The sequence below is a fragment of the Cricetulus griseus genome, chromosome 7, assembly GCF_003668045.3.
Source record: "Cricetulus griseus strain 17A/GY chromosome 7, alternate assembly CriGri-PICRH-1.0, whole genome shotgun sequence".
In the NCBI taxonomy this organism is placed as follows: Eukaryota; Metazoa; Chordata; class Mammalia; order Rodentia; family Cricetidae; genus Cricetulus; species Cricetulus griseus.
In genome coordinates this window covers 118,585,802-118,608,622 of record NC_048600.1, presented here as the reverse complement: position 1 = coordinate 118,608,622, position 22,821 = coordinate 118,585,802, and the positions used below count along the sequence as shown (strand labels likewise).

Here is a 22,821-nt window from a genome sequence, read left to right as displayed (position 1 = left end):
TTTCTAATTCTTGTTACATAAGTGTTTTGTTGTCTTCACTGGCTGGTTTTTAAATGATATTTTAATTTTTATTTATAGTTATTATAGTCTGCTTGTACTTAATGGGCATGTGAGTGGGGATGCCCAAAGAGGCCAGAAGAGGGCATCAGATCCCCTTGAGTTTAAGTTACAGAAGGTTGTGAACTGCCCAATGTGAGTGTTGGGAACTGAACACTGATCATATACATGAATATCCAGTGCTCTTAACCACTGAGGCATCTCTCCAGCCCCCTATTTTTATCTTTGTCACATTTTCCATGCCTTAGTGTGGACATTTGGCAACCTCATGGAAGTTACATAAACATATTTACATGTTTTAACTTTAAAACTCAGGCTTCCTCATTAGACCTGTGTTCAGACTTCTGTGTAAAGAAGCTGAAATATATAAAACATATAAATCCATAAGAAGATTAGCAAACAAAGTGGAAGACTTCATGCTGGCCATCCACTTCCTTCTTTAATGCTAATAGGAACCTGGTTTTATTTTAGGTAGTTTCTCCCAGGAAGGTTGCAATTCTCCTCAACCTTGGTATCCATTCTTGATTAGCTAAAGAACTTTAGTAACAATTCCATTAACTGCTTGAATAAAGATTACAGGACACAATTTGGCTAATAGGATACAAGGTGAATGGGGAAGGTCAGGGGTGGCTTTCACGACAGTCTTTTTTAATCCTAAGGGCCACCTAAGAAAAGTCCAGTAGTTCTACTAGCCTTTGAACAACACTGTGTGCAGGACATAAAAGTTGAAGGTAAGGCAGTCCTCTTGCTGCTGCATAAGAACAATCTAAGAATAACAATCATATCCTGAAAATAAACAAAGTAAAAAGGACAGTAACTCAGTCTTTAGAGATCCTACTGAGCTTCAGAATGAACCTATATGCAATCTTCCTACCACTTGAAGTTGTATGAACCTATACACTTCTTTAATGCCACAGTCACTAGGAGGCAGGGCAGAAAGGCAGGAAAGATTATTACGATATGTCAAGATAAGGGGTCCCTGACCCCAGAGTCTGACTGAAGCCTTTCTTCACCTGAAAAACAAGAATTCCAACACAATTATTTACTGTAAAGGTTGTTGACATAGAGACAATATTTCTTTTATACAGAGATAGTTTCAAAAGAGGATGATAAAACAGCAATGAATCATGCTAACTATGGCCTTTCTCCTTTTCCAGTTACAAACCTGCAATTTTCCAGTACTCTCACAAGAAATTTCCATTCAGTCCCCTTGGGTAACTCTAGAGCCCAGGGTTTTATCTGATCAGGTTGCAATGCCACTCACCACACCTCCTCTGGAGTCACCAACACTCTCACTTATCAAAATAGAAAGGAAATGGGAAAATAGGCTCTTTTGCAACCCTTTAGAACAGTGGTTCCCAACCTCCTAACACTGCAAACCTTTAATACAGTTTCTGTCAACCCCACATTTAAGTCTAAGCTAAATGTCCTAATAAACTCACTCATCTTTAAACTGGGTCATCCTCAATTTTGTTTCTGTGGGGAAGTCAAGGATCCAGATTTACCAAGGGAAGAAAGACCCTTAAAGGATAAGGAAATTCTCTGCTGGAGGAAGTTCTTGGTGATATCTTTCTATAGTGTCTCTGAGGTTTTAAGTTGGACTATTTTGTTAATTCTAACTATTCCAATTACTACAAGAATAAATAAAACTGAGAACTGAATTTGATGCTAAAATCTTTTATTTCTCAGTTTCAAATCCTGCAGTGGCTCCTTTGCAGTATTAAGAATATACTCACAGCTCTTTAGCATGGTAAAGAAAGTACATCATTAGCTTAAAAGTGATTAACTGTCCATCTTTATAGCAATTATGTAACTCACCTGAGTTCTGGGAATAGCAAGGATTCCTACAACTACCGTGAGAACCATACAGTTTCCTACATCCATTTAAGAGCAAATGCTGCCTCCTCTACATGGAGTCCTAAATCCTACACAGACTTCAAAATTCTATTTGTAAGCCAGGCCTGATGGTATAATCCTTCATTCCCAGCTATTCTGGAAACCAAGAAGAAGGCAGGACTGGAACTATAGAATGAGTTCAATACAGTAAATAACACTTTCATGGTATGTTTGAATCATAGAATTGCTATGGTCCAAATGCTACTTTTTCATAAAGATTATTTTGAGTTATAGGAACTTTGAAAATAGCAGATACAGGAAGGGCACTCTGACTTTCATTTTCCTTCCAGAAAGGAGAGAAAACTTCAGTATGAAACTTATCTTCTATATACCAAGATAAAAGTGACATTCTTACCACCAGAGATGGGGAGCTGCTACTAAAGGAAGCCTGTTAAACTTTGTTAAACTAATCTTTATCTTCCTACTTCTCCACGACTAACTGGATTAACCACCTAGCCCAAACCTTTTAGTCCTATCACCACAGTTTATTCTTCTTCCTCCAACCTTCTCAGTATGAATTGTTCTATGGTGGCTTGCATATACACAGAGTGCAGTCTCTGTCTCTGTTTCTCTCTCTGAGCCATGTATTTGTGTGCACACATGTCCATTTGTTTGGGGGCACATGTATATGGGAGTGAGCATGCACAGATGTAAGAGTGAGTGTGGAGGTCTAAGGCCTTTCTCTGTTACTCTCCACCATATTCAGAGACAAGATCTCTGGAACTTGCTGACTAGTCAGCCTAGCAATAGCAGTGAGCTGCAGGTCCAATGAGAGATGGAGACTCAAGGGAATATGGCAAATACAAGATAAAGGAGGATACCTAACATCCCTAAGATCCTCCCCTCTGGCCTCCATGGATGTATGTGTGTGCACACACAGAACCAGAAATTTTATAGCAAGGTAGACTGCAAAAACTCAAAAAAAAAAAAATGACTCTGGGTCAGATCACTCTAAATCTGGGGGAAAGTATGTTAGCCTATTTTATTTAGGGAGTCAAATAAATCCAAAAGAGAAGCAATCTATAGAAACAGGGTAAAGATTAGTATGGGAGATAAGTTTGTAAGATAGAATTTTGTCTCTGCTTTTCTTTAAGCATCAAACTAAGAATGTCTATTAATAGACATATAAACTAGGGATCCTGGAAGACAAGGAGTCTATGATTACTGTGCATGAAACTTAAAAAAAAGAAGCCTAGTATGGTGGGACATGTCTGTAATCTCAGTACTCTGGAAACTGAGGCAGAAGGGTCTCCACAATTTCAAGACTACACAGTTCAAGCCAGCAATGGATACACTGTGAAATACTGTTTGAATAATTTTTAAAGACTGTTTCTTCTCCTTTCTGCATCTTACTCACTTCCTGGTTTTACCATCGACATTCTGTTATTATGAGTTTATAAATGGAGTACATATACAGATTTTTATTAAAATTCCTATAAAAAATACCAAGTCATGGAACTGCACACTTATAATCACAATACTTGAGAGATGATAAAAAGAAGACTGACAATATGAATTCTTGTGGTGATATTTTGTTTATGATCTAATGAAGCTTGCCTGAAGATCAGAATGCAAAGCTAACCATAGGCATAGAGGCCAGGCAGTGGTGGTACGCACCTTTAATCCCAGTAGCCACAGAAGCTAGGCAGTGGTGGTGATACCTTTAATCCCAGCACTAGAGAGGTATGTAAAATAGGAGCTCGGGGTCTCAGTCTGCAGTCAGACTGCAGTCACGCTGAGGATAGGATCACCCAGCCTTGGTAGAGGTAAGAACTCTCTAGTGTTGTCTGCTTTGCTTTTCTGATCTTCAGCTTGAACCCCAATATCTGTCTCTGGGTTCTTATTCATTCTACAAACTCTGCCTTTAAAGCCACAGAAGAGAGGGGAGGGAGAATGAGAATGAATATGCTTGGATATATGTTTGATTATGCATGACAACTACAGAATGGTACCACAAATGTGCAGAAGCACAAACCTAGAATCAAAGTTTCTTTTTGTTTTGTTTTTAATTTGAAGCAGGCATGGTGGCATCCATCTATAATCCCAGCACTCAGGAAATTGAGGAAAGAGGATGACAAATTTAGGGCCAATCCTCGTTGAAACGAGGCTTTTCTTTTACTTAAAATATTTAAGTTTTTTAACAAAAAAAAACTTGATATATTCAAGTAAAAAACTGTATAGTATTAAATTATTTTATCTTAGTAAAAAGCACTATAACAAAATGTGGCATAAAAATATACCATTAAAAATAAAATTAAATGTTTAACTTGTTACTTAAATCCCTTCTTAAAATGAGAACCCAGAATCTATTAAGTATTTTTATTCATTGTACACTCTAAAATTTATTAATACAGAATTGTAAATAGTATATCTGATCTATACTTGGATTTGTTTGTTTTCAATTTTTGTTTCTAGCTGTCCTGAAACTTACTAGGTAGACCACACTGGCCTCAAACTTATAGAAATATATTTGCCTTGGGCTAGAGAGATGGCTCAGAGGTTAAGAGCACTAGCTGTTCTTCCAGAGGTCCTGAGTTCAATTCCCAGCAACCACATGGTGGCTCACAACCATCCGTTATGAGATCTGGTGCCCTCTTCTGGTGTGCAGATATACATGGAAGCAGAATGTTGTATGCATAATAAATAAATAAATAAAATCTTTAAAAAAAAAAAGAAAAGAAATATATTTGCCTCTACCTCAGAGCACGCTGGGATTAAAACACTCTGGCACCACACAGGGCTTATACTAGAATTTTTGAAGTAGCTTATCTGTGGCAATAACGCCCAATTAGATCAGTTCAAATGGCTCAACTTAATCGTTTTCAAAAATTTGTTTTTTACCAAGGAACATTTAGCTAGCCACCCTTGCTAATTCTTAAAACTGCCATATTGCTTTGATATATGGGTCAGGCAAAGCCCTTTTCTTTTTAAAATGACAAGAGGGATGGAGCACACTGACCTCTTCATCAGAAAGCTTTCTCTGCATTAGTGTCAAGACGAATGCAGTACAGCCCTAGTGAGGGGAAACAGACAGCTGCCGACTCCTGGCTGAGGATCTACAAACAACAGTCCTCTGAACTTGCTAGCAGTCACTCACTGCCTTTCTGAACTATATCTATTGGTGGCAAGCAATCAGTCTAACTGATAACAGGAAATGATGACACACACAGTTAACCATGTGATCATTTACAATTGACAAAATAGTTTTGGTTTTAAAGTCACTTGCTTAGGGTTACATTTAGTAAACTGGATTTTAACAGGGATATGTTTTGTGCTAATAAAACTTAATTCTGAAATATTAAGAAAAAAACAGATGTTGAGTTTGGTGATGTGTATCTTTATGTAACTGTAACACTCAGGAGACTGAGGCAGAAGTGATGGTACAAGTCTGAGACCAGCCTAGCTACAAGAGAATTCATTCAACCATTAAAAATAAATACAATATATGAACTTGAATTGATCATTTATGAGAGTTTTATCAAAGAATTCCAATCAGAACTAAGAAATTACTGTGTTAATCTTAAGTGCCTTATTAAAGTTGAGGGCAGGGAGAAACTACTGTAGATAGAAACACATTTCCTTTTCTTTTTTTAAATGGGTCACAAAAAAGGCTTGTGTTGATAGCATAAACTCTAGAGTTTCCTCTGTCTTCCCTCTCCATCAGCAAAGATGGAAACTGCAAACTCCATAAGTAACAAACTAAAAGCAGACAGTGAAAAAAAATGGGGCTAAGATATTAGTGTGCCCTAAAGAACTTATAATATCAAACTGTTTTAGGGTCCTAAGGAAAAATAATCCTCATGCTATAACAAGGATAAACTTAAAATAAGCTCAGGAAAAGAAGGTGATTACACTGGAAAAAATTTAGTACATGTTTCTAGATATCAAATCACTGAATAGATGATCACTGTTCATATTACATGGGCCTGGAACAATGCATTGCAGAAACTAGCCAGTCTCCACCCAAAAACTCCAGAACAAACAATTTCCTCTTGTTCCTTTCACTTCCCCAGCACTGTATTAAGCACACTATCTAGACCACCTCCTCATCATCCTCTGCATCCCTAGGATTATTTCTTTAGCCTTCTCATCATGTCTTAACAGGGAGATTACTGTGATCATCTGTTTTCTTTCTTTCTAGTTGTGTCTTGATAAGCTGTCCAGGCTAGCCTCTAACTACTGAGCTAAGAAAGTTTCCAGTCTCAGTCTTCTGAATAGCTGTGATTACAGTTGTGTGCCACTGTGACCAACCATAATTTCTATACACTGATAACACAGTTGTTTTCCTTAAAATGTTATTCACTTATAAAACAAACATTACTAAGCACTTGTTATGTGACAAACAGGATACAACGGTTGAAAACAGAATGAACTGCCCAAGCATGGTGGGTGGTGCATGTCTTTTAATAACAGCACTTGGAGGCAGTTCAAGGCCAACCAGGTCTATCCAGCAAGTTCCAAGCCATTCAGGGCTCCATAGTGAGACCCTGTCAAGAGGGTGAGGGGACTGGAGGGGGGGTCATAAAATGTATGTTCCTAAAGTAAAAATAAATAATAGAACAGGAAAATAAGACATTTGTAAGATAAAAAGTTATTGCTGCTACAGAGACCAAAAGGGGGGAGGGTGAAAGTTAAGGAGGAAGGTAAAAGGGGGATGTATTAAATCTGGTGGCCAGCAAAAACCTCAATGAGAAGATGACATCTGAGCTATGGCCTTAATGAAGGAAGGGACCTAACTAACACCCTAGGCATAAGGAACAACACACATAAAAGACAGAGTAAGAGAAGGCACATGGCTGAAACAGAGGGAAAGGCAAAAAAGGGTTACAGGAAATGAAATCAAAGGCAATTAGTAATACATCTTAAGGAAACACGAACAGTATGAGCTTCTAATTAACCCAATATTGGTTTCTTATTTAAAGACTATATTACACCTGTGTGCCACACATGCACTGTGTGTCATTGAACTACGTACATCCCCAGGCCAACTAGCTATATGTTAAGCTAAAGTCCTTACCTTTCACTCATAAAATGGAATGGAACTTGTTATAAGGACAAAATGAGGTAATATATGTGAAAGTTACCTTTGTTTGTGAACACAAGATACTTGTGAATATAAGGTAACTTATCTAACACATGCTTCACTGAAAACAATTCTAGCCACATGATCTCTTTAGAATCTCTTACAATGAAATACAAATATAGATGAGTAAATAAACATATAGAGACAGTATGAATTACTGTAGGAATAAAAGGGAGCATGCATTCATTTCTGATCCTTGTGATAATTAAACTATAATAGGGAAGCATTTCTGAAAGCTCATAAACAATACAACATATTGTATTGAATTTCACATTGAGAAGACAGGTAATAAACACTCTAGTAGTGTGGGCAAAAGAATGATCACTGTGAGCCAGAGTGAAATATAAGTGCAACTCTAATGGCTGAGAAGGATTTTTTTTTTTTAAGTGACCCAAGTATAAATGGAAAGTCTATGCCAAGTCAATGTCATGATTGTGGAGAAAAACATAAGATATTATAAAAAGATTGACTTGTATAAAGTAGAAACTTTCTGAATATTACTTATAAAACATAAGCATAGACAAGTTAGGACAGATCCTGCCAAACTCAGTTTTTAATAGTTCTTTATAAAAATTGAGCTGGAAACACAGCTCAATGATGGAGTGCTTGCCTAGCATATGCAAGGCCCTGAGGTTAATCTTTAATACACTCCCCTTCTCAAAAAAAGGTGGGGGAAAGAGCAAGTCAGAGAAAATAGTTTATGCATTAACTCAATGGATATAAATTTCAGGCAACATTTATGATTATGAGATCATCTAGATAATTATCTTAGAAAGGATATTTTAAAAAGAAAACAAAGTAGGTAGGAAAGAGGGAACAGAAGGAATGAGTATTTAAAGAGAAGATGTGGTGGTGCTTGTATTATCAACCTGTAGATCAGAACTATATTCTAAGACCTAAGGAAATCTGCTATAGGGGTCTTCAATGAAAGCTAGTTCTCTGATAAAATTTAGAACCATGACAGTCATTTACTAAGTTTAAACGTGGGTAGAGGACTGATCTGCAAAAGCAGAGACCCACTGAGATCAACAGGAATCGGCAAAATTTATAAGGACTGTGTAGACTGGCTGGGTGAAAATGATCAGCAAACATAAATGAAAGGATCTGGTCAATAAAACTTATTTTATCTGATATTTTGTGATAGGATCTTATCTATCCTAGGATGGCCTTGAACTCGTTAGGTAGGTTAATCAGGCTAGCCCTGAATTCCTTATCATCTTGCTTCTTCTTTTCAAGTGGTGAGATTATATTATAGGTGTGTGCTGCCACAACACTTGCTGCTTGCCAGTCGGGTTTGCTAACCCTTGTATAGAAGATGAAGGCCTCCCTAGTCACTCAGTCATCCTACACGATTTTCTGCAATTGAAGAGATCTACACAGACATAAGAAACTCACAGAAATCAAGTAAGACAAGAGAAAGAAAATTATACATTTAAGTGTATCATGTCAAACACTGATGGCAAAGTAAAGAAAAAATAAAAATTTTAGCACCTGTAATAGTTCAAGGGATAATGAGAAGTATTATTTCTTCTGAGATAATATAACTCAGTAAGACAATTTTAAAAAAACTATTTCAGTGCTTAATGAAAAAGAACTTCCCATCAAGTTTGATACCCAGAGAGAATGACTTTCAAAATAAAGGGGAAGTTGTTAGTATAGAGTGGTAGAATGCTTGTGTTTACCTACTATGCACAATGCCCTGAGTTAGATCCCCAGAAGTGAGAGGGGGAAAAAAGGAATGAGGACGTCACAGGCTAACCCACAATTGGTCTGGCTCTCTGCTTTCTGACCTGGTAGCTATTTAAGATAGTAGTAGCAGTCTTGTGTTTTCATTGCCAGTGATGAGCTGCTCCCACTGCCATGCCTTCACTGTACCCCTTAGGCCATGAGCCAGAACAAAGCATTTCCCTTAAGATGCTTCCTTCAAGTATTTCACCATAGCAACTACATAATAAAAATGTCTTAGAGAACTCAAATTACAAATATATAACAAGAATTGAAGGCTCTGACATGACCAAGAAAAGGGCCAAAGTAACAGTTAATATAAATTTTTGATAAGCTAAGGATTGATATTTGAATCTTATGGTACCTACTTAAAAATTACAAGAGAACATTATTTCCAAGCTACTAAAGGAAATAAAAAGAAAAAGGTGTTTTGGTCAATCCAAAGACAAGAAGGAAGGGAGAGAGGGAGTAAGATTAGAGACAGAAAGAAAGAAAGAAAGAAAGAAAGAAAGAAAGAAAGAAAGAAAGAAAGAAAGACAGACAGACAAAAGAGCACAGAACAGGTAGGACAACAGGTAGACACATTGCAGTGTCTTATATTTAAAGCCAGATACATTCCTGACTGAATTAATGTGGACTAATGTGTCTTATTAACACAAACAGAAAAAAAACTTTCTGAAATGAATGAAAAGTAATTCTACTATCTATAAATAACAATAATACAGAAGTATCCAAAATAAGTTAATAAAACAAACCATATATTGCAAGCACTGATTAAGACAGCTTAAGAAGTTATATTGATACAAAACAAGGTTAACTTTCAACAGGAATTTCTAGAAATAAATGGACATTCCATAATGGTGAAAATCAATTCACCAGGAAGATACAATAATCTTAAATTTGAATTTATCAAATAAGATAGCTTCTAACATGAAGCAAAACTGTCAGGAACTAGGAGAAATGAACAAATCAATAATCATAGAATACTGTTTTAACTTCTTTCTCAATTGATATTTAAGAAATTAAGGATATAAAATATTTGAGGATTATTCATCAACAGAACTGATCTACACTACATACAGAACTTACATTATTTTTAGGTACATCCAGAACATTCACCAAAATCTGCCACGTGGATTAAAAGGCAAATTTCAATAAATACCAAAACTATTAAACAATACAGAAAAGATTACCAGATAACAATATAATTAGTCTAGAAGTTAACAATAATGTTCAATAAGGTACAATTATATATTTGATCTCTGTCCTGTTTCCTGGTACTTAGTTCTAAAAACCTCTGGAATTCTCAAAGTATTTAAGTTTTATTTGTTTGTAAGGGAATGACCAGTGGCTGATGGCTCTTGGACAGCCTTAAATGGAAGCTTGTTGCCAGGAAATTATGTGATTAGGTTATACTCAGGCTTGGCCTTTGGTTTCTTGGCAGAGGAGTTGAACTGAATTCCCAGGCTCAAGGACTTTTGGTTGGTAAACACATGGAGGTGTTGGGAGGTGGTGGAAACTCAAGCCCTTTCCCAGCCTTCCATCCTACCCACCTTTTCCAATGAACTGTTTCCTGGGTAATATTCTTTTGTAACAAACCAGTCATCTTTTAAATAACTTGTTTTCCTGAGTTCTATGAGCTATTGTAGCAAACAGACCTGAGAAGTTCTAGGAACCTCCAGTAGGTGCACAATCAGAAAGAAGTTGAAGTAACCTACGAATCCACCATTTACAACTGGCAACAAAAGTGGAAGGCAGCTTATGGAACCAAAACCTGTGGGTCCTATGCTTATTCCAGGTGACATTACTTTAGCTCAATGGAAAATATCCAGTCAGTGTCTACCAAAAAATTAAAATGAACTGTGGTCACAACTACTAACGTCAGTAAAGTGAAAAACATTTTCCTTTAGTTAGTGTAGAAATTTCTGTCAAAATAAGAATAACCAGGAAACAAACAAATATTTGGAAATTAGTAAATGTAACTATTTGAAGATCCAAGAAGTCACAATACAAATTACATTTGAAATAAGTTATCAATAATGAATAAACTAAGAATGGAAATTTATAAACTAAAGAGAAATCAGGTTTAAAACACTATTAAAAGTACAAAAAGTCTATCACCCTTTAATAACAACATATCTAATACATTTCTGGTCAATATCATCTCCCAAAAGTATTCTTTTACCTAAAAACCAAAATTATCCTGTTCTTTAAAAATAAAAGCAAACACACATACAACTACAACAACAACAAAATCCTTCATAAACTTTAGCACTTATAAAAATATTTACTTCTTTTTGAGACTGAATCTTACCCTATAGCCAATGCTGAGCTAGAGCTCACTCAGTAGTCAAGATTGACCAGCCTTAAACTCATGAGTCTGCTGCTTCAGCCTCTGGAACGCTGAAATTATATGGGTGTCCCATGGCACCTATTTTTATATCTTTCTGTATAAATCTATGAGGACAGTCCTATTTTTAATGGTTTCTTCCACTCAGAGTATCTATTACTATAATAAACTCCTATGTTAATTTTAAAAATAAACATAGGCCTAAAGTTTTTAATAAATAAGTGTCCATAAACACTATTCTCTCATAAAATAGAAATAAGGACTTTTTCCTCACAGTTTTTCTTTAGCAGACTGTTGCTGATAAATATTCTAGTGTTCCTACCTTCTAATAAAGAATATGGCAGTCTATAAGAATATAAACCTTATGCTCCAAATTTAATAAACTACTTAATAAAATTTTGAAGCATGGAAGCATTAGTTCAGATTCTTAAGACAACTTGTATTTCTGAACTATCACAAAGAGAAAGTGTAGGGCAATCACTTACCACTTGACCTGTTTTTCCGACTTGATTTCCCACCAGTAAGAAGCATCTTGAGACTATTCCGAAACATGGTTGTGCTCTTTTAATATAAAACTATAAAAAAAAACATGGAAAATAAGTTTAACAAGACATTTTCTACTAAAAATACTTGAAAGTTTAATTTTGAAAGCATATCAACAGTTAACTGTCTTTGTAGCTAACCTTTTCCTTTTTCTTCCTTCTCTCTCTCTCCGATGCCTGCCAGAAGCTAAGTGTGCTTCTTCTGGTTCTTTGAGGTTCACTCTTTTTCTAAAGCTCCCTTCCTCAGCATGTGGCTGTTGTCCATCATGTGGCTGACACTCACACTAGCTTGACTCAAACTATATGGCTTTCCCCGCCTTCTCTTCTCCATTCTCCTCTTCCAGGCAGCCGCCAAGATTTACAGCTTGTCTCCCCTGGGGGTTTTCTTTTAAACTCTAATAAAACTATCCTCAAGCTTCTGTTTGAATGCATTCTTAAATTTTTTTTATTAATAAGACTAAGACTAAGACCCCGATTTCCCTAGTATCTTATGGCAACCACGAATGGAATCCTCAAATTTTCTAGTAACAACAGCACTAAAGATTCACAGAAATAATTAGGTAGCTATAAATACATCCTACATTTCATTCAACTTTCCAATTCCAAAACAACTTCCCTGTCTCCTCTTTCTCGACCCTCCCCACTCTTTTCTCCATCCTCCCAACTTCCTGCCCCAACACACACACACACACACACACACACACACACACACACACACACACAATTTACAAAACTACACAGTCCTCATTAACAAGTCAAAATTGGTCTGCCCTGAGCAGGCAAGGAAAACATGAGCCTGCCCAGCACAATTAAGACAGAGTGAGAGAAGACCCACACACTGACAGGGGACCAGGTCCCTTGTGGGGGCACCAGTTGGGCACTATTATGGTAAGCATATACATGGTAGAGTATGGAAGAGAGAGAAAGACAGAATGGTTCATGTCCTGTGAAGAGAGGCAGATCTGAAGAGGTGAAGGCAGTAAGGAGCAGGCTAAGGTGGGTGGCCTGCTTGCCACCTGGGGCCTGGGCTACTGCCAAGGGCCAGGTCTGGGTCTGTGACCCTCCCATAGCTGCAGTCTCTGCTGATGTCCATGGCTTCTGTTACTACAGAAGGCTGAGAGGATAAGGCTACACAGAGTTCTCCCCAATCCTCACCGGCTGCAGCACTCGGGAGAACAGGCCCCGCAGCTCTCTTGGGCAGCATAGTAGAACTGACCCTATGGACAGAGGCACTAGTGAACAGGGCCCTGAGAAAGTGAGCATCAGAGATCTAGCCTCACCCCTCAATGACCGCATAGTGGGATGGGCAGGGAGAGAAGCCCCTTACTTGCCACCGTGGCAGATGGGAAAGCTGGCCTTGCCTCTCACCTGCTGTAGCACTCAGGAGAGTGGCCCCTGCATGTCGCCTGGGCAACACAGTAGAGCTGACCCTGGTGATGAAGGTGTAGATGAGCTGGCCCTGAGGCTTTGGAGCAAGAGAACTGGCCCTGGCCCTTGCTGCTTACTGCATAAGGTAAACTAGTTGGGGCAGTGCTGGAGAGCTCACCCTGGTGGTGAGGATGAGGGAGAGCTGGCAGGCTGACTAACCCAGCAACCACTCAAATCCAGGACCAAGCATATGAGTTGGCCCATCCCAGCATTCACTCCATCTATGACCTGCTGGAGCATGTGTCCTGCAGACCCAAAGCTGCAGGATCTCCATGACACAGAACAACAACAGGATATCCAAGAGGAGCCCCAATGAAGGGCAAGTATCTGTAGTAGTAGAAACCAGAGGCCTCAAACCAGACCAATGAGTCATTGCAAGTAAAGGTGTATGGACTAAAGGGGATACTGTGTGACTCACTGTGTCACAGTACAGCTTCCATGACAAGATTTTTTTTCTTTTAAATTTTATTATTATTTTGTTTATCTTGTGGAGAGGTTGCAAGGGCAGAAGTCAAATATGAAGGGACAGGGTGATGAATGGGATCGAGATGCATGATGTGAAATCCACAAGGAATCAATAAAAAGTTAAATTAGAAAAAAATGAATCATACATATACATACAAGCTACAATAAATAAGCTCATCAGATTGTTTTTAAATTTATATGGGCATATATATGTAACCATAATAAATAAAGAATAATAGACAAGGAAAGTGAGAAGGAGAAGGCAAGAGTACTTGAGGAGCTGGAGAGGCTAGAGATGGGTGAAGTGATATAAATATGGTACTTACATATGAGATTCACAAAAAAATTTAAAAGTTATCACGAAGGTTCTATTTTATAAGTTATTTCTTAACATGTAAAATATAAAAATACTTCTCCTCTGTGGTAGTGATGAGTTCCTTTCCCTCTGGAACTATTAGTCACAATAAATTCTTCCTTCTATTAAAGAAAAGCCAGACTTATCCCACCTCTGAAGACTACTGATGCATATGCACCAGAACCTCTCTCCTCTGTGCTGCTCTAGGATTGTGCTTTTCATCGAATCCCCTAATTCTATTTGCAAGAACTCTGATTTAAAAAAAGAAAAAAATCATCTGTTCCGGATGCCATGGTGATGTCCAGGCTAGAGCTGCAGCTGAAGGCTATGTCTGGGTCTCTGGCCCTACTGTTACCATCAAAAGCCATGTGGATGCTGGAGATCTGGGGCCATGTTAGTGTCTAAGAGCCATGCTGCCACTGGAGCCATGCGGGTCTGAGTGGCCTACAGTGGCACCCCTGGGGCAACGTTGATATCCAGACCTAGTTGCTGCCATGGAACATATCTGAACCCATGGTCCCATGACAGCTGAGATTTGTGTTGAAGTCTGAGGTCCACGTTGCCACCAAAGGTTACATGGAAGCCTGGGGTTGGGCTGCTACCTGTGGCCTTATTGGTGTCCAGGGGCTATGCCACCAGAGCCATCCTGATCTGAGTGGCCTGTGCTTCCACTGAAGCCAAAATGCTGTTCAGTCCCAAGCTGTTGCCTAGGGCCATGTCTGAGTCCATATTCCTGCTGCAGCTGGGGTCTATATTAATGTCTGTGGCCTGTGTCACCTCAGGGGACCATTGGAACCATTCGTGATGAAATCAGAGGGCCATGCTGAGTCAGCCCTGCCATTCACTGGCCCTGGGATAGCTGGCCCTGACCCTTGCTGGACACTGCAGCAAGAGAGCTGTCTACCCCAACCCCCACCACCACCACTTGGGAGAGATGGCCCCACCCCATACCTGTGAGAACTGATCCTGATGGCCTGGACATAGGAGAGCTGACTCTGCCCCTCACCTGAGGCAGAACAGCCCCAGTGGCCTGCACTAACAGCTCAACTCAGCTATCACCCAGGTCTACAGCCAGGTCTGGTGTTGCCCCACCCTAACATCTACCCCTTCTAGGTCCTGCTGGAGCTTGTGAACAGACTAGTGCCGTGAAGCAATACCCACAGGATCTTCATGACTCAGGGCATCTGCAGGATATTCTAGAGGAGTTTCGGTATCAGTGATGATGGTGTACCAGAAACCAGAGGCCTTGAATCAGACCAATGGCTCATTGCAATGAACATTTGCAAGTAAAGCTGATTGAACAAAAGGGTATACTGTGAGACATACCTGGGCTGCCGATGCCACCAGGGCAAATGAAGAGGTATTGGAGAGGCAGGAATGATGGAGGATCAAAGAGGATTTTTGTTTTTCTTTTTGTTTGCTTATTTTTTGATTGGTTTGATTTTTCTTTTTTAATTTTCTTTGTGGGGAACAGTGCAGGGGTAAGGGAAGGGACTGGCAGGTAAGTTGAATTACGGTGCATGGAGTGAAAATCCCAAAGATTCGATAAAGAAATTATGTTTAAAAGAATCATCTTTTGTTTTCTGCATAACTTTTATTCTCTTTTGTACTGAACAATCATAACAACATTCTTTTGTACATGACATACAAAAATAAACAAAGCCTGCCTCTACATTCCCTTGTGGTCCAAATACCACGCCTATAGCCTTGCTCTTCTTTTCTATGTCCTGTGAAGGAAACTGCACAAACACAAAGAGCTTACATCAACAGAAAATATCCACATCAAAGCCCAAAAAGTTAGAAAATATGGAAAAGAATATTAGCACCATATGCAGCCCAACAAAAAGTTGTAGCAAGCAAATAACTGAAAATTCAGAAATAGTCAGAAACTCAGGAGGAAGTTATATTTGAGGAGATAAGAAGCAAAAATTTTCTAACTAATCAGATATATGAAACTATGGCTGAAAAAACAAACAATGAAAACAAAAGATGCAAGCAATCACAGCCAAAGTGCTAACAAGATCTATAACAAAAAGAAATCTCTGAAACAGCTAAACAAAATGATGTTTATTTAAAATAGCAATTATCAACAGACTAAGAGATGACTTCCAACAGAATGAAGGACAGAAGACAATGGAAGACTTCTTTAAGATTCTGACTGAACTCTGCACTGCTTAGTGGAGATTAAGTAAAAAGGTTGTTTAAAAACAAAAAAGATTCTGACTAAAAGTAGGTACAAACCAAGAAGTCTATTCTCAGGCAGGGAGATGGCTCAACCTCTATAGGTACTTGCCACCAAGACTAGTGACCTGACTTCCATTCCTGAATTTATATGGCAAAAGACAGAGCCCATGACATCACGTTGCCCTCTGAGCTCTACCCATTGCACAAGCATGCCTAGATACTCATGTAATGAAAATAAATGTTAAAAAAAATCAATCTCAGATTTTAAAATTCTTTGAAAAATGAAAATGAAGTAAAAATTATTTCTAAAAAGCATAACCAAACCATGTAGGAGTAGTAGAAATATCAAAGGGGTCCTTCCAATAGGAAAGTAGTACACAAAATCAGTAGTACACAAAAATCAGATATTTAAGAAGAGTCACAGAAGGGGTTAACATGCTAGTACACATGAAGTGCAAAATAGCATTCATATCAAAAGCTTGGTAACTTTAAAATACATGTAAAGGCTAAGGAGGCAGATGACTGGGGTCTCCATGTTCTCAGTAGGTTAGGTCAACTGTTTCTGCGGGTTTCTCTAGCACCATCTTGGCTCCTTTTCTCATCCCTCCTCCCTCTCTACAACTGGATTCCAGGAGTATGGCTCAGTGCTTAGATGTGAGTGCCTGTTTCTGCTTCCATCAGCTACTGGATGAAGGCTCTAGGAATGGTAACTAAGGTAGACATCAATCTCATTATAGGGGAAGGGCATCAATGGCATCCTCTCCACCACAGCCTGGCTTCTTAGTTGGGGTCACAAAGCTGGGGAAACAGCATTGGACCGAACCAAGCCCTCTGAATGTGGGTGCCAGCTAGGAGGCCAAGACAGTCTATGGGTCCTCTAACAGTGGAGCCAGTCTTTATCCCTGGAGCACAAATGGACTTTGGGAGCCCATTCCCTATGGAGGGACACTATTGCAGCCCAGATACTGCAAGGAGGACCTAGGCCCTCCCCCAAATGATATGACAGACTTTGTAGGTCCCCTGTGGAGGACCTCAATATCCCTGGGGAGGAGGTGGGAGTGGTGGGGAACATGGGAGGATGGATATGCAAATATGAGTAGTAATTAAAGAATTTTTTTTAAAAAAAGAATTTGAATGGCCAATAGCTAGGAAGAGGTTAGATGGGACTTCTAGGGATAGAGAGGATCTGGGAAGAGGGTAGAGTCACCAGCCAGACAAGAAGGACTCTGCATGAGTAGTCTGGAGAGATGAGGTGACAAGCCACGTGAAAGAACACTGATTAAAATAAATGGGTTAAATTAAGTTATAAGAGCTGGGGTCTATTCATGTATTAACTAAAACTGGTGCTGTCAATGACTTATAGCTGCTCCTCACTTCTGAAGAACTGCCCTTTGTTCAATGGAATCAGCCTCACCCAAAAAGTTTCATGTCTCACTGTCCTCACTGTGGAATGTTCTCAATGACTGAGTAAAACAGAGGTACAAGATGAGCTTCCTAAACTCCAGGAGGCAATGAATGTGGTGATCAGATTCATGTATCAAAATCTTCATTCATACTTCTTATGCTTCATTTTTCTTTAAAACTTCATCTCCTGAGCTAGAGAGGTCACTCAGTTGGTTAGAGAGCAAGTATAAGGACCTAAGTTCAGCTCTTACTACCCATGTGAAAACAGCTGGGGAAAACCCCAGCACTGCAGGGACTGGAGGACTGATAAAGAGTTTGCTGTCTGCCAGCCTAGCCTGACTTATGTTCCATGAGACCCTGTCTTAAAGAAATAATAAGGAAGAGTGATAAAGCAAGACACTCAACATCTTCCTTTGGCTTCTGAGAGGGTGAGCAAACAGGTATGCAGACCTTCACCACACACAGAGGTGAGCATGTAATACACACCCACAAACACATTTGTTCAATGCCAACTCCCCACTAAATACAAGCTCTAGGATGGCAGAGAAGTTGCTTAATTCACTGTTGCATGGATAAGATCTAAACACATGAAACACTAACAATGTACATTTATTAAATTTATCACTCATATTCTATCTGCATATCACTGTCCACATAAAACCCTTGCAGAGAAGACTGATCTTAAGAATTTGAAAGAACAAGGAGTATATGTAAGGGTATGGAGGAAGAAAAGGGAAGGAAAACCATGTAATTATATTCTCAAAAAATAAAAGAAATATTTAAAAAATAAAGGGAAGAATAAAAAGGAAGAAACAGTTGGAGGGAGAATCTATTAACAAGAATATACTTAAATCTTGGCACTGAGATACTATAAGCTATAAAATATAATGCATGGTTCTAAAAGATAAAGCCTATCTCTTTGTTCTAAGATGAAAATCTACCCAATTTTTATGCCTAAGAGAGAGGAACAAGTCAAAGTGATATGTACAGTATGGTCTTCTTACTGCTACAATATTTTAATCTATGCACTTAAAGGCAAATATAACCATGGGCTTGTGAGAGAATATACAGAATTTTTTATATAATTCCCACAAGAGATGCATACAGGACTAAAACTGAAATAAAATTCAATGTTAGACATACTTGTTCACCATCTCTAGCTTCAAAATATTTTCATTATCCCAAAGTATTTATTCATCATTGAAATCAGCACAAATTTTAATTATTAAGACAGTAAAATCAGCCAGGTGTTGGTGGCACACGCCTTTAATCCCAGCACTCAGGAGGCAGAGGCAGGTGGATCTCTGTGAGTTTGAGACCAGCCTGGTCTACACGAGCTAGTTCCAGGACAGCCTCCAAAGCCACAGAGAAACCCTGTCTCGAAAAACCAAAAAAAAAAAAAAAAAAAAAAAAAAAGACAGTAAAATCCTCTGTGAAACTCCATAAAGCAGATAAAATATCGGAATGGAGACTTTCTTGACTGTCTGTCCTCTCAGATAATTTCCCTATCAATCCACAATGTCACACTATATGACACTTAACATATACACCAAAACATGCAAAATCATTTGAGATTTTTAGATTCTTTCATTCACTTACCATCTAATAAAATATTTTAATGTTAGAGTGTATACCTCTGTTCTCACCAGTTCAATGAAAGGTCACATGAAAAGAGGTGTCTTTACAGAACTACAGCTAACTTCCCTGTGTCATTTTACTTTCTTTGGTTTCTCCCAGCCATATAAAACATATCTAGTATGTTTATAAGGCTAAACTATTACTTTAGAGGAATAAGTCCAGGCACTAAGCAGTCTCATAAATAACATCAAGAAACGACCAAAATATGCGTAAACACTGCAAACTATCTTTTGTTTGCTTTGTTTTTCCAGACAGGGTTTCTCTGTGTAGCCTTGGTTGTCCTAGAACTTGCTCTGTAGACCAGGTTGGCTCAAACTCACAGAGATCTGCCTGCCTCTGCCTCCCAAGTGCTAGGATTAAAGGTGTACACCACCATTGCCTGGCTAAAAATACCGTATTTTAGCATATGCTTTGGAAAAGAAACCTTCAAAAATTATATTCTTACAGTTTGCAATGCTCTGATTCTAATATACTTAACAGATGGCCCACAGCTTTGTGTCTTTTTCTAGTATTAACTATAAACATATAAAATGTCTTTTGTTTATTTGATGTTTATTAAGATCAAACTAAGTATAAGTCTTAAACAGACAGTACAGGGAATTTTTTAAGGGTTAATAAGCACTTTTTGCTTAAAGTGAGTATCTAGTGTGATGCTGAGAGTTAAGAAGAAATAAACCCAAATACCATCCACAATAGACAGTGCTGTTGCATTATCAGAGTTTACTAGAAAGGGAAACTAGAGGTTTAAGTGAACAAGCATATGCTTAATGTGTGCTTTGGCATAAGGAAAATAATTTCTGTTAACAATCCTTCAATGCAAGTTTAAAGTCACATTTACACAGCTAAAAATGTTACCATCCTAAAGGAGAGCAGAACACTAGTCTTGCTTCCTTATATCTCCAAGGGTCAGTTCCCAGGCATGCCAGAACTGGAGCCCTAATTGCACGCCATTAAGGTTTTTCCTCATTTATTTTCCTCAAAATTCTTGATTTGTCTATTTTGGGCTGTAGACCAAGATAATTGTTATTATTAGCTGCACTATAACTTCATAAACTATCCTTATATGAACACCATTACAGTTCTCAACATAGAACAGGAAAGCCTCATTACAGCTTGAGCAAAGCCTAAGTGTTGAAGAAAAGCAATTAAAACAAGAAAGTAGGTACCATCTAAGACATCCTGAAAATAGTAATCTGATTCCCAGATATTTATCTGTTCCTTATCTTGCAAGAAAAATTACTCTCATTAATAAAAACTGTTATGTGAATAAAAGAAGACTATAGTTATTAGACTTACTTTAAATAACATCATGCCAGTTTAAAAGATCAGGTTTAATTAAGATATTTCTACTAGTACTCATGCAAAATATTTACTTAAAAAAGACTCCAAGGGTCTTGTGGGCAAAACCTTTAAGGAACAGTCTGGAAACACAACAGCCACCTGGCTATCATAGGGGGAAAGCCACTATGAAAGATGGGAAATATAGAGCGTCCTATGCCCTTAATGACACTGGAGAACTGCCATAAATCCTGAACTGCCTATATATAAATTCCTTTTTACCAAAAGAAAAAGTCCTATTTAATTAAGCCCAGGTATTTAGGCTTTTGTTATATGAGCTGGACATAATCCTAACTAAATATGTAAATATGTACAAAGTCTAGGAAAAGGATACAACCAGTTCAATAACGGCATTTATTCCCTGGAACACCCCCAGTATCATTTAAGAGTTAACATTGGCAGCATTCAATTATTTATTAGTAAAATGACGGAACAGTGGGATGTTAACACATCTAAAACTTAATTATTAAAAATAGGTATTATAATAATTAAGATAAAAATCCTGTAAGTAAAGGATCAAAGAATGGATGGCTTTAACCATGAAAGATTATTCTTGGCGGAGTGGAAAGGAGTGGAGAATATGACTAGGTGAGCATTTGGTAGTGACAGCGTAAATGCTCAGTCACTGCTATTTGCAGAGTTCTTTATACCACAACCCGTAAGCTACTATCACAAACGCTGTGGCATAAACTGTATGAATTTAAAACAGATGTTATAAATTTAATGAAAAATAAAGATTCAAATAAGGGAGATGGGTTGGGAGAGTAAACACAAGTGCAGCTGCATATTCTATTTTCAGTAGAGTAAATTTTAAATTATTATTTTAGATTTACTTATGCCCACATGTGTACCTGCATGCAGTACCTGTATAGGCCAGAAAAATGCACTAATCTCCTGACAATGGAGTCACAGAGGGTTATGAGCTGCCATGTAGGTGCTGGGAATCAAGCCCAGGTCCTGTAGGAGAACAAGCAATATTCTTAATCACTGAACTATCTCTCCAGTCCTAAGGCAGATCCTCGAGACCATCCTGGTCTACAAAGCAAGTTCCAGGACAGTCAGGACTACACAGAGAACCCCTGCCTCAAAAAAACAAATTAATTAATTAAATAAATAAAATAAACTCCATGTCGCCACACTTTATAGCTCCTTTCCTACCACCTAAGAATTAGTACCACCGTTCAAGCTTGTCTACAACAATGGTTCTCAACTTGTGGGTTGCGACACTTTAGGGTCTTATACCAAATTGTCTATTATATTATGATCCGTAACAGTAGCAAAATTATAGTTATGAAGTAACAATGAAATGATTTTATACTGGGAGTGACCACAACATAAGGAATTATATTAAAGGGTTGCAGCATTAGGAAGGTTGAAAGCCTCTGCTCTACAAATTATCCCAGTCTTCACCTTTAGTATGCCCCTTCCAAGAGCTATTAAATCCTGTTTTCTCTATCAGTTTTTCTAATAATCTTCATATGAATTCACAACATTAAAATTATTCTTCTAGATATACTTCTGGCAAAATATAAATTTGTAGAAAATTGTCAAGAGGAATAAAATGAAGATCACTAAAAACTACTTTGATTGACAGTTCATGAAATTTGCTTTAAAATTAAAGAACAATATTATGTAGGCATTAGGAGGGGAAGTAGAGTATTTTAAAATCTAGAATGGAAGAGCTTCCTAAAGTTAAGATCCAAATTCCAGAATCCTTGAAGGAAAAAAAACTTATTAAAGCATAAAATTTATAAAATGAAAAAATGCTATACCCAAATTAAATAGTAAGCAAGTAAGTAATCAGGAGAAAATACCTGTAACCAAAATAATAAATCGTTTAAGTTATATAAAGAACTCTTACAAACCAATAAAAATCAGTAGCATAAAAATATAATCAAAGCATCTAAACAAGAAAATGTAAAAGATTTTATGGACATGGTTATGTACTTAACTTTCCTAAAAGTCAGGAAAAGTCAATTTAAATAATGTACAATTCACTGAACTGACAAAAGCAAAATCCATAGTTTCTACAATAAGCAAGAATGAGAGAGGAGTAGGTAACCTTATGCAGCTGGTAGCCATGTGAACTAGGGTAGCTGTTTTTGGAAAAGGTGAGTCTTGTCATAGCTCTCAAATTTTTAAAAATAGATAACAACTCTATAAAACAAAAACTCTCTGACATTCTTCTAGAAAGCTACTCTAGAAAAAAGGCACACATGCACTAAGAAGCACACCATCATGTTTCACTCCAAGCATTGCTGAGCTCAACACAAAATAGTGACATAGGACTACACATACATACGGTCATGAAAAAGACTGAGACACACTAAGTGAAAAACACAAAATGCAGAACACA

The 22,821-nt window shown here is 37.9% G+C and overlaps 1 protein-coding gene across 8 annotated transcripts in view; it reads right to left on the bottom strand.

Moving 5' to 3' along the window:
* Nucleotides 1-22,821, bottom strand: part of Tanc2 (tetratricopeptide repeat, ankyrin repeat and coiled-coil containing 2) — a 311,247-nt gene that overhangs the window by 263,462 nt on the left and 24,964 nt on the right. For all 8 annotated transcript variants that reach the window (XM_027427849.2, XM_027427850.2, XM_027427851.2 and 5 more), the window contains exon 2: nucleotides 11,597-11,686. In XM_027427849.2, coding sequence (XP_027283650.1) covers nucleotides 11,597-11,663 — 67 coding nt within the window. In that variant the 5' untranslated portion in view covers nucleotides 11,664-11,686. The remainder of the gene's footprint in view (nucleotides 1-11,596; nucleotides 11,687-22,821) is intronic.